The following is an 11,980-nucleotide window of genomic DNA, read 5'->3' as shown; positions in this document are numbered from 1 at the left end:
ATGGCCCCCTGGGCCTGGGCCGTCTGCTGCCTCTTGGGCTGTTCCCTGCTCAGCAGTGGCAGCCCTGGCCCCAGCGTGCCCCGCCTGCGGCTCTCCTACCGAGGTACCAGCCAGTGCGCTCCGGTCGGTCGTGTGCATGCTTGTCTACGGGTGACCGGGACATCCCCAGCTGGGGGCCTCAGTCAGTCCCTAGGCCATCTGTTCTGCCCTCAGAGGGTCTGGAGTCACCCCTGGATGACCCTCAGGAAGGAGTTTATGGTCAGAGCTGAGGGTGTTCCTGCAGCTAGAAGCAGGAGCCCTGGGAGGAGGGATAGGGGCTGGGACAGATCCTGGATGATAAGACCAGGATGGGGCGGGGGTCACAGGGTGGGGGACAGAGACAGGAAGAGGGGAAAACCTGAGGGGGGCTGCTAAGAAAGGGAAGGAGACAGATGGAGACCCTGAGAGACCCTAGTAGAGGTGGGGAGCAGAGAGGGACTGGGAGGGAGATGGAGAGGGTGAGTGTGCGGGTCTCTGGGCTGAGCTGGGGCTCTTTGCCAGGGCAAACGGGAGCCATGGCAGCATCCTGTCCCTCAAGTCCCCAAGCCACAGGGTTGGGGAGGAGACTCCAGCTCCAGAAGCTGCCTTGTATGGGGTCACTAGCCCTGTCCCCACAGCCCTGCTGGGAGATATCATTGTCACAGTACTCCTCCTGTCCACATTATACCACACACCTCCAATTGTTGGCTTTTTCATCCCCCTATCCATCCTGGAGACTCTTCACAGCCCAGGGAGGATTCTAGTTTCCTTTTTTGCCCATCTTGGTCTGGGAGGTCCCTCTGCAGATCTAACCTTGACATGTTGTGCTGCAACCTGCACAGACCTCTTCTGAATCTATAGAGGTGGTACATGGGAAAAGGTCCTCAAGATTTAGGCTACAGGAAAATTCTTCTACTTGGGGAAACCAGAGGGGGTGATTGTCTTCCCCTGGGGGCCCCAGACAGGGGAAGGGACACAGACTTGCCCTAGGGAGTCAAAGGGGGGGAGACATGGCTCCACCCTAAAGAATCTGAGGTGGTGTCTGGGAAGGACATGGTCCTTCCCTGGGAGCTGGAATTTTTTTTTTTTTTTGGCAGTGGGGGAGGCAGTCAGGCTACAAGTAGATAAAGTCTAATTAGGGAAAGTTGCCTGCAAAGTGCTATCAACCACTGGAGACTTCCTGGAGGAAGAGGCTGTTGATGAATTTTGGGGATAGAGTGGGTGCTGGGCTGAGGATGCTCCCATGCAACAGGCACAGGATAAACTGGGGCCTTCCCAAGCATGGCCAGCACCCCTTTCCCTCCAGGCCCACTCCTGCCCCCTTATCTCCCCATCACCTCCATCTCCCTGGCTAAACTCCAATGACCCATATCAGGATCCTGGACTCCTGGCACCAGCATCCCCAGACACCCCAGCCTCCATCCCTGGGGCCTGAGAAAGCAGGGTCTACAGGGGAAGAAATCCCTTTTTTCTACAACCCTGGACCCCAGGCTGGAGCTCTGCCAGGTCATACTTGGTCTCTCCCACACCAGACCTCTGTCAGGGGTTCCCTTTGCTGGAAACACTCTCCCCAGCCTGTCACCCTCTCCAAATGAGTCAGCCTTGTACATTGCTGAGCCTTAACACCCCTTCCCCCCAGCTCTCCTGCACTTTGCCCATTTCGCTGTTGTAATTTCTGCCAGTGGGGCCATCTCCCTCAGGATTGAGGAGGGCACAGGTGGAATGGTGGTAAGGAAGTGTTGACTGAGCAATGGAGTGGTAGGGGCAGGCCTAGAGTGGGGGGCTCAGAGCCTTCTGTTCCACCACCCCCAGGAACTATCTCAAAGCCCTCCAGCTGTCCTGTGAGTGGAAACATTTTCCAGATGTGTATATGTGTGAATGCACAGCTGTATCCCTTACCTCCACCTCCACCCCTTGGCAGGGGAAGTTGTCCTGACGCCTCCCTCTACTCCTTCTCAGACCTCCTGTCTGTCAACCGCTCTACTGTCTTTCTGGGCCCCTGGGGCTCCCTGGACCTTCGGGCCATGTACCTGGATGAATACCGGGACCGCCTCTTTCTGGGGGGCCGCGATGCCTTCTACTCTCTGCGGTTGGATCAGGCATGGCCAGACCCCCGGGAGGTGAGCTGGACTGACCAGGAGGGTACTGGAGGAAGAGAGAGGGTCTGTCTGAGAGCCTCCAAATGATTGGCTCTGAGAGGCCAGATGGGGAAAATGAGGCTGCAAGGTCAGGGGAGTTCCCTGGGGTCAACCAGGCTGTGTTTCAGGTTCTGTGGCCGCCACAGCCAGGACAGAGGGAAGAGTGTGTCCGCAAGGGAAGGGATCCCTTGGTGAGTGCTGATGGAGTGATTGCCACACCCCTACCCTGACCAACACCCAAGCCCTAATTCCCCAGAGGCCCCATGGCCGCTCCCCCAGGTGTCTCTGCTGGGGGCATTTGGGACAGATCCAGAGGGCTTCAGAAGGTCTGTGATGAATGACATGTCCCACCCTTCCCTAAGACCATCAACCTAGGTGCTGAGGAGATGGTGGCACCCCCACCTCCTTAACCTCATCCCCCTCTCCCTGCTAGACGGAGTGTGCCAACTTTGTACGGGTGCTGAAGCCCCACAACCGGACCCACCTGCTGGCATGTGGCACAGGGGCCTTCCAGCCTATCTGTGCCCTCATCACAGTTGGGCACCGTGGGGAGGTGAGCCTGGGGTCCTGGCAGGCACTGGGAAGCACTTCCTCCTGATGCCTGAACGATTCCCATTGAGCTGTGGGGTCAAAGGCCTCGGATAGGGCCAGAGGGGACAGAGGCCTGAAAGGCGCCTTTGTGCTGGGCGGGCTGACCCATCCATGGGCCTGGAATGAAGACGCCATCTGCCCCCCCACTTTCCAGCTGCACGCGATGACTGAGGCTTGGATGTGTATGTGGGGATGGTAGTATTTCTTTCCAGGTGACACCCCCTGCCTCCCTCCCTTCCTCCTCCCCCAGCACGTTCTCCACCTGGAGCCTGGCACTGTGCAAGGTGGGCGGGGCCGGTGCCCCCACGAGCCCAGCCGTCCCTTCGCCAGCACCTTTGTAGGTGGGTGATGCCCAGGTTGGGTGGGCGGATGGGAACTGGCCTATGTCCTCCCCTGACTCCTCCTCCCATTCCTACCACAGGTGGGGAGCTATATACAGGCCTCATAGCTGACTTCCTGGGGCGTGAAGCCATGATTTTCCGAAGTGGGGGTTCCAGGCCTGCCCTTCGTTCTGACTTTGACCAGAGCCTCCTGCATGGTGAGCCCAGGAGGTCTATACCTACCCGTGCCCTGAGATTCCAACCCCCTGTGGGAGTCCCCATCTTCTTCCTTCCCCCATTGGGTTTAGCCCCCAGCCATCCCCTATGAGGTCCTTCCTCCCAGCTTCACCTTGTCACCCTCCCAGACCCCAGGTTTGTGGCAGCTGCACGGATCCCTGACAACTCCGACCAGGACAATGACAAGGTGTACTTCTTCTTCTCAGAGACTGTCCCCTCGCCTGACGGTAGCCCAAGCAGAGTCACCGTCAGCCGTGTGGGCCGAGTCTGCGTGGTAAGAGCTTTGAAGTGTCTGTGAGGTTAAATTGCTCACTGCACCCTCCATCCTGGGCCTGTCCACATGCATAGCAGTAGAGAAACTGAGGCTGGGGTGTGAAGCCATGTCCATGCCTCTCCCCGCATGGGGGACGGTGGAGGAGTGGGAAGCCCCCACTCCCTGTGGCACCCACAGCTGACTCTGCCCCCTCCCAACTAGAACGATGCCGGCGGGCAGCGGGTGCTGGTGAACAAGTGGAGCACTTTCCTCAAGGCCAGGCTGGTCTGCTCTGTGCCCGGCCCCGGGGGTGCTGAGACCCACTTCCACCAGCTGGGTAAGGGCATGGCTGGGGCAGGGCTGGGTGCTAGAGGCTCAGGGCCGAGGCGGGCAATGTCAGTGACCATGAAGCCCGTGCTCTTGTGTCTCCCAGAGGACGTGTTCCTGCTGTGGCCCAAGACAGGGATGAAACCGGAGGTGTATGCATTGTTCAGCATGGTCAGGTGAGCAGCCCTGGCCCCGCTGTTGAGCTTCTGTCTTCATGTCCCGGCCTTGAGATGAGTCCCTGTCTTCTTCCCTGACTCGTTGACTCTGGGGTTGTATTCTCCATGTCCCACTCTACTTCTGTGTCCTTGTTCTTCAGAGTTCCTGCTGACTGATCTCTGGTGGCGTAGTGCCTAAGGCATTTGACTGCTAACCAGAAGGTTGGTGGTTCAAACCTACCAGCCACTCTGGAAGGAAGACTGGGCATTCTACTTCTATAAAGATTTACTGTCTCAGAAACCCAAAGGGGGTCGCTATGAGTTGGAATCGACTTGATGTCAGTCAGTTGGTTGGAGTTGGCTGAGTGTGGGCGTTTCCACTTCTGTCCTGCCTGTGGAGCCAGGCTGTCCCTTCCTGCCTGTGATGGCCACCCTAGGCTGACTATCCTTAATCTGCTCCCGGCAGTGCTGTGTTCCAGGGGTTTGCCATCTGCGTATACCACATGGCTGACATCTGGGAGGTCTTCAACGGGCCCTTTGCCCACCGTGATGGTCCCCAGCATCAATGGGGGCCTTATGGGGGCAAGGTGCCCTTTCCCCGCCCAGGCGTGGTGAGTATCTTCCAGGAGTCTGGCCAGGGAATAGGGGACTGAGCAGATGCCAGGAAGGACACCTCCTTGGAACAGCCCTGTGTCTTTGTGAGCTAGGACTCTGGGGGCCTGGGTGTGGAGGGGGAGAGAGCTCTGTGCCCTTCCCTGCACTGGGAGCATCCCTCTGGAGGTTGGCAGTGGTGGAAACAGGCTGGGTGGGGACAGCAACTTAGGATGCTCAGGCTTGGCTTTGTTCTGCCCACAGTGTCCCAGCAAGATGACGGCACAACCTGGACGGCCCTTTGGCAGCACCAAGGACTATCCTGATGAGGTGCTGCAGTTTGCCCGAGCCCACCCACTCATGTTCCGGCCTGTGAGGCCTCGACAGGGCCGCCCCATTCTTGTCAAGACCAACCTGGCCCAGCAGCTGCGCCAGATCGTGGTGGACCGTGTGGAAGCGGAAGACGGGGCCTACGACGTCATCTTCCTGGGCACTGGTGGGTGAGCTGAGTGGGGGTAGCCAGGCTGGTGAAGAGTGTAGATGGGCTCCCCCTTCCTCTTTGTCTGACCCCTCTCTCCTGCCCAGACTCAGGTTCTGTGCTCAAGGTCATCGCCCTCCAGGCGGTGGGCTCTGCTGAGTCCGAGGAGGTGGTGCTGGAGGAGCTCCAGGTGTTTAAGGTAAGCAGGGGAGCTGGTGGAAGGGGTCCCCCAAACACCATCCCTGGGTCTAGGCCTGGCTATAGGGAAGCAGGGGCAAGGCTCAGGAGGGGATGGGGTTCCATCTCTACTGCACTTGCAGCCAGTGGGGGGTAAAAAGGCCAGCACTCACTGCTGCAGGGAGAGGCCTCATAGTGTTTCTGAATGACTGTGGGGATGGGGAGGAAGTCTGGGAGCGTAAAGTTGAGGTCCCCAGGGAGGAATGGCTGAGTTGAGCACCCCTCAATCACAATGAGGTGGTGGCTGAGTCCCCAAGTCACCAAGGAGTCCTGTTGGCTCCACTGCAGACATCAGAGAAACAGGCAAATGTGTTTTGGAACATGGTGCGTGGAATGGGCAGTTTGGAACAGCTGCCTCACTGCTGGAGGACAGGGCTGAATGCCAGAACTTTGTGCTTTTCACCAAGCTGATTGCTTAGGGTCTAGCTAGAATGAAGGACCTTTCTTGTAAACTTGATGTATGGGAAGATGGTTTTGGTTTAGACTTCAGTGTGTGACTGACCCTGGCTGGGAGATGGGTGGCTACCACCAAAAGGGGTGGCAGAGGTTCAGAGCAAGGGAAGCAGAGGAGGGTCTCACCCCATCCCAGGTCCCACCCCATCCCGCACTGAGACCCTCCTCCTTCCCCAGGTGCCAACACCCATTACTGAGATGGAGATTTCTGTAAAAAGGGTAAGAGGGGCAGCTGCCCCCTCCCCACCCCTGCCCTCTCCCCACTCCTGCTCCCTCAGCCTCCTTGAACACCTGCTGTCCCCTCGAGGGCTGCCGTGCAGGCCCTGGGATGCCGCTCTTGGGCCCTGCAGTGAGGTCTGTGTGTGAGGCCAATGACCATGGAAGACAAGGGTAGTAGGTGAGGCAGAGATGAAACTGCTCACATAAGGAGAGAGCAGCACAGACCAGTCCCTGACGGGAGGCAATGACGAGCTTGAAAACAAAATCCAATCCACCCAGAGGGACTTAGGAGGAAATGCCTGGTGATTTACTTCTGAAAATCAGTCATCAGTGGGGGGAAATCCAATTTTAAATCAAAACCAGAGCGCTGGCTTTTTAGAGGCCTACTGTGTGTCCTTTTTCATCTGTCCCAGTCTATCTTTGGGCAAATCCTGACTTTTGCACTGGGATTGCTTAGAGAAGGGTGTACTTGTGAGGCCAGAAATAAGTCAGAAGGAAAGGCCATGGGGCAGGGGGCAAATGTCACCTCTCTGCTCTGAGCTCAGGGAGGGCCTGGAGGAACCCCTTAGAGGACTGACACTGGGGCTGACTCATCCCCTCTGGGGACATCCCTCAGGACATTACACCTAGCAGGTGTGTGATAAACATTTGTTGGTTCTGTGAGTGAATCCAAGAGGTTCTGCAAGTGGCAGGTTCTCCAGAAACCCTCAGACAGGGCTGAGATCCTGCCTGCCTCTGAGTTAAGCTCTGCCTGTGTGTCCCCCACCAGCAAATGCTGTATGTGGGCTCGCGGCTGGGCGTGGCCCAGCTGCGGCTACACCAGTGCGAGACCTATGGCAGTGCCTGTGCTGAGTGCTGCCTGGCCCGGGACCCCTATTGCGCCTGGGATGGCACCTTCTGTACCCACTTCCGGCCCAGCACCAGCAAGCGCCGGTTCCGCAGGCAGGACATCCGGCACGGCAACCCTGCCCTGCAGTGCCTGGGCCAGGGCCCAGAAGGTGAGTGATGGCAGGTGTGTATGGGTGGGGTCCTACTCACTGTGGGTAGGGTGGTAGGTAAGGGAAAGGAAGCGGGGTCCTGGTGGCCTGGGCTCGCCAACCTCTGAAATGTGGCCTCAGGTCTGGTTTTATTATACAGTCCTCCCTTTCTCTATCTGTGCAGCTGCTGTCTGTGCTTGGGTGAAGGGTCTTCACACAGAGTGACTGGCTTGGGGATTGAATGGCCACCAAGGTCCCCATCATACTGGTGAGGGCTCCAGAGCTGTGGGAGTCATTTTATGGCTCCCAGGGTGTGCTCTCATACTTCCCTAATTGAACCAACCTCTCTCTGCCTCTCTCCAGAGGACGCTGCTGGGCATGTGGTGGCCACCACAGTCTACGGCACAGAGCACAACAGTACCTTCCTGGAGTGCCAACCCAAGTCTCCCCAGGCCACCGTGCGCTGGTTCTTACAGAGGCCAGGGGACCAAGAGCCTGACCAAGTGAGCGAAAACCCTGCCTCTAATCTGCGCACCTGAGGGCATACCCCCTTCTGGAGACCTCAAGCCCTGAGCCCTAGCAGAGGGCTTCTGGGGGCACCTGTCAATCTCAACCAAAGAAAAGTGTATATTAGGTCCCTGGAGTACCTAAAAGGAGAAGTCCCTGTTCCTGACATCTGGCAATGCCCAGGCCAGATGTGGCTGGGATCCCTTCAGTGACAGGGAGCTCACAACTTTGCAAGGCACAGAGTTGAGCTCTGAGAAGTGAGAAGGGGTAGCAGAGATGGAAGATACAAAAGGGGTTCTGGGCCAATCAGGAAGACCACTCCCCCAAGTTTAATACACTTGGTTCATCTTGGAAGGGGTCTGGGTCCTCCTTCGCTCCAGGACTGTGCCCCCGACCACTGGCCCTTGCCCCTTGCCTCCTGCCCCAACACACACACACACACACACACACACACATGCCTGGCCCCACACTTCCTCCCTGGAGTCCAGCTGTCTGTCTGGGCCCTTTCCTCCCCCATCCGGAAGGATCTGTCAGCTCCAGAGATGGCTTCAGTCTGGGGCCTCAAAATGGGTGTGGGTGGGGCTGGGTGAGGAGCCATTCTAGAGCAGCTCCCATGGACAAGGGAGGGGAGCAAGTGGATTGCTTACAGGAGGGGCTCTCCCTCTGCCTTGGGAACTGGGGGAGGCCAGCCTTTGGCCAGCTGTGGGCTTGGCACAGAGAAGTCCCCTGGGCATGAGCAGCAAGATGGATTTACACAACACGCACTGCCCAGGCAGTGCAGCCCAAGACCAAAGCCACAGTGGGTCCCAACGAGAGACAGTCCTGGTGAACTCCATTCCCTCTTCCTGGGCTGTGATAGGCTCTCAGCCCACTTCTGTGTCAGGGCTGTGGCCTTGCACCATGGGGAGTGAACCATGCAGGCAAAGACAGGGTAGGCTCTGTGTGTGTGTGTGTGTGTGTGTGTTGTTGGAGTGAAGTTCTAAGGTCTAGTCTCAGATGTAGGGCACAGCTACTCCCCTGAGTAAAAGCCCACGGATATTCCCTCTGCCCCTGGGAATGTGTGCCAGAGCCTCTAAAGGTAAGATAAGAGCCCCAGAGCTGTGACTAGGAGAGAAACTGGTCAGTCAAATCTTTGAAATGCTTCCCTTTATAGAAGTTAATTGTCCTGGGCTATGGAAGAAGCTGAGGCCCTACTTGCAATTAGCTCCTGGTCTAGAGGGCCCACGGGAACCAGGTTGCTGGTCCCCTCTTGGGAAGGGAGGAGTGGTAAGGGGACGTGCCCAAGCACTGAGGCCCAAGAATGATAAACTTGGAAGAAAAAAAAAAGCAGGGTGCAAAGAGGTGGTGGTGTGCACCCCACCCCTCACCCTTTCCTTTCTGCCTTCCCACCCTTCAGGTGAAGACTGACGAGCGAGTCCTACAGACGGAGCAGGGGCTGCTCTTCCGCAGGCTCAGCCGCCTGGACGCAGGCACCTACTCCTGCACCACGCTGGAACACGGTTTCTCCCAGACCGTGATCCGCCTGGCTCTGGAGGTGATTGCGGCCGCACAGCTGGACAGCCTGTTCTCTCGGGAGCAGAGGCCAGAGGAGCCCCCCGCGAGGGTCAGCCTGGCCCTCGGCCCACCCAAGGCCTGGTACAAGGACTTCCTGCAGCTCATTGGCTTCTCCAACCTGCCCCGGGTGGATGAGTACTGTGAGCGTGTGTGGTGCCGTGGCAGTGGGGAGCGCTTGGGTACCTCACGGAGCCGGGGCAAGCCAGCTAAGGGCAAGAGCTGGGCCGGGCTGGAGCTGGGCAAGAAGGTGAAGAGCTGGGCACAGGCTGAGCGCAACCGGACGCCCCGGGAGGTGGAAGCCACATAGAGGAGGGCAGGGAGGGGTGGCCAGAGGGGGGCAGTTCCCAGCATCTCCCACCCATCCACCCAACTGAGGTGGAGGGGCCAGGACCCCTGACTACCTCTTGGAGACTGAAGTCTCTGCCCCTACACTCCCACTGGCCACAGACAGAAAAGCTGGGGGCCTGAGGGAGGGGCCTTGTGTTCTGAGGTCTATTCCCTGTCCTCTCTATGCTCTCTGTTCCAGGCCAAGCCAGCACCCTCTGGCCGCTGGCAGTCCCAAGGGGCCCGCCATTTGTTCTCAGAGATGGCCTGGCTTCCGCAGCACATTTCTGGTCGTGCCCAGAGGGGAGAGGGCTGGGTGGTTCTTTCCCAGCCTGGAAACAATAGCCATTCTGAGTGACCCTCACAGTGGGTGAGTGGGTATATCTGAGGAGGGGTCTAGGCCAGGGCCCATAGGCAGCCAGAGGAGGATAGAAGTGGCCTCCAAGCCAGCACCTGTTAAGACAGGCCTGGCCATGGTAGGGTCGCCTCTGGGAGAAGGGCCACTAGGGAGAGAAAATGCGGGTGCTGAGAAGCTGGAGCTGTAGGACCCTCCGTTTTATCTTGGTGGCCCCCTACCACTGCCCACTGCCTCTTCTCCATCTCAGAATCACAAAAGTATGGACTTTCTGGAACGAGGGGGTGTTCTGGGCCTCAGACCCCACTTCATAAACCAGGGAGGGGGTCTTAGAGTCTGACTTCCTTCCCCAGGCCCTGAGCTGCCTGGCTGGGTATCATGAGAAGCCCAAGCCTCCTGATGGGATGGATCCCCGACTCACTAGCATATCACCAGGGTTCTCATGTATGATGATGAGCCAGGGAGGGTCAGTTCTGGGACAATGTCCTTCTCCACCTCTGTGGACTAGACAGAAACTAGGGAAATGTCTCTCCCAAGGCAATGCAAGTACCCCCGGAAGGTGAAGACATGAAGCTCCTGTGACATGCAGCCAGTGTCAGAACCAGGGGCGGGGGCCTTGTCCAGGGCCACTAGGATTGAGAGGCCCTTGAGGTGAAGAGAGGATGAAGACCCTCAGGATGGGCTAGGAGATCCAAGAAGAGGTATCCTCAGGATTCAATATGGCACCAATTAGCTCACGAACCTCCGAGAGGCCAGACGTTTGCTGTCCTGGAATCTCCACTTTTTGCTACGTAAGGATTGGGCATGGATGGTTCATTTACAAAGAATTTTTTCTTTTATGGGGAAAAAAAGTGCAGAAAAAAATGCTGCTAAGAACTATTAAGTCCTGCTGGTTGTTGGGGGCAAGGCTTGGTGTCTAGGTGCAGAGGGGAGGTGTTTTTGCCATCAGCTGTCCTACAACTGTGGGGCTGGGAGTACGGGAGGAGGAAGACTAAATGAAAAGCTGTTCCCAGTCGGCGTATAAGAAGTTAGTGACGCACAAACCAACAGGAGGGAGACAAGGGCATCGAATTTGAGATTCCCTCCCTGAAAAAAGCCAAGATGAAGAAAGGAGGGGGAGGAAAAAGCACAACAGGGCTTCCTATCCTCCTGAAAACTCAAGTTCACACTGCTGCTGTCTTGGGTTTTACCTCCCCCAATGCCTCCACCTCAGGATCTACAATAGCCTCCTTCTCCCCTTTGAATGTGTTGCTGTTGGGTGAAACTCAGATTAGAACTGTCCCATGGGGTTTTCTAGGCTTTGTTGGTGTAGTGGTTAAAAACATTCAAACCCACCAGCTGCTACATGGAAGAAAAATGAGGCAGTCTGCTTCTGTAAAAATTTACAGCCTTGGAAGCCCACTATGAGTTGGAATCAACTCTATGGCAGTGAGCGAGGAGGAATTTTTATAGGAGCAGATTGCCAGGTCTTTTTCCCACGGAGCCGTTGGGTGGGTTCAAACCCCCAACTTTTCAGTTAGCAGTGTTGTGGTATCAGGGCTTCTCCCCTTTGATTGTATAATAAGTGAACCAGAAGCACTGAGGTTAACCTGGCAGCATTTTAGAGTCCGTCCTGCCTGGGCTGCCGTCATCTACTGAGATGTCAGCAGGTGAAAGCAGACAAGAGATGTGGGGCACGGAGGGAGGAGGAGGTAGAGTCATGAGAGAGAAGGCACAGAGAGCTGGAAGAGCTTCCAAAAAGACTACCAGAGGTGCAGCGAGCCCCGCCCTAGACCCCAGGAAGCCAGAAAGAATGGCCAGCCTTCATGTGCTTGGCAGGCTCCAAGCGGGGTCCTCTGGGAGAATTGTTCTGGACAATGGAAAAGGGGCACAAGATCCTAAACCATGACTATGCGCACTTGGAAAACTATGGACAACTACCTGCTCTTTCCATGGTACTGTGTGTGATTAGCTCTTGGAAATGTGCTGGGTATGTGAATATGTGTGATTTCTATTTTTGTTTCATGTGTTGAGATGGAGCTTGTGGTTCCTCTGTCTTCAGCAAACACTTGTAAATACTATTGTTATTTTTATTGTCATGTCCACGCCTGCCTTCCCTGTAGGAAGGGAAACACAGAGGTCTCCCATGTAGAGCTTACACGGAAACAGATGAAGTTAATATTTGCACCAACAAATTTATGTATCTTTATTGTATCTGTGTATTTCTGTGCACAATTGACTGATGTCATCCTTATGAGATGAAAATG

At 56.6% G+C, this 11,980-nt stretch overlaps 1 protein-coding gene across 1 annotated transcript; it reads left to right on the top strand.

Moving 5' to 3' along the window:
• SEMA3G (semaphorin 3G) lies at positions 1-9,362 on the top strand. Its single transcript, XM_007952052.2, has 16 exons — positions 1-103; positions 1,978-2,138; positions 2,285-2,347; positions 2,590-2,709; positions 2,998-3,088; positions 3,169-3,285; positions 3,433-3,578; positions 3,780-3,894; positions 3,991-4,060; positions 4,506-4,650; positions 4,895-5,126; positions 5,216-5,307; positions 5,976-6,017; positions 6,787-7,015; positions 7,358-7,497; positions 8,898-9,362. Exons 1-16 carry the CDS (start codon positions 1-3, stop codon positions 9,360-9,362), a joined length of 2,331 nt encoding a protein of 776 aa, XP_007950243.1.
• The last annotated feature ends 2,618 nt before the right edge of the window (positions 9,363-11,980 follow it).

Source organism: Orycteropus afer, unplaced genomic scaffold (assembly GCF_000298275.1).
Source record: "Orycteropus afer afer isolate SDZICR_OR568_19922 unplaced genomic scaffold, OryAfe1.0 scaffold00323, whole genome shotgun sequence".
Lineage (NCBI taxonomy): Eukaryota > Metazoa > Chordata > Mammalia > Tubulidentata > Orycteropodidae > Orycteropus > Orycteropus afer.
Note: the sequence above shows the minus strand (reverse complement) of the source record. Positions and strands in the feature narration are given on the sequence as shown.

Excerpts from the sequence above, each read along its gene's own strand:
- SEMA3G (XM_007952052.2), top strand. The coding sequence starts at position 1 with ATGGCCCCCTGGGCCTGGGCCGTCTGCTGCCTCTTGGGCTGTTCCCTG. Across the intron at positions 3,286-3,432 it reads TGACCAGAGCCTCCTGCATG|ACCCCAGGTTTGTGGCAGCT; the intron begins GTGAGCCCAGGA and ends TCACCCTCCCAG. Across the intron at positions 6,018-6,786 it reads TGGAGATTTCTGTAAAAAGG|CAAATGCTGTATGTGGGCTC; the intron begins GTAAGAGGGGCA and ends GTCCCCCACCAG.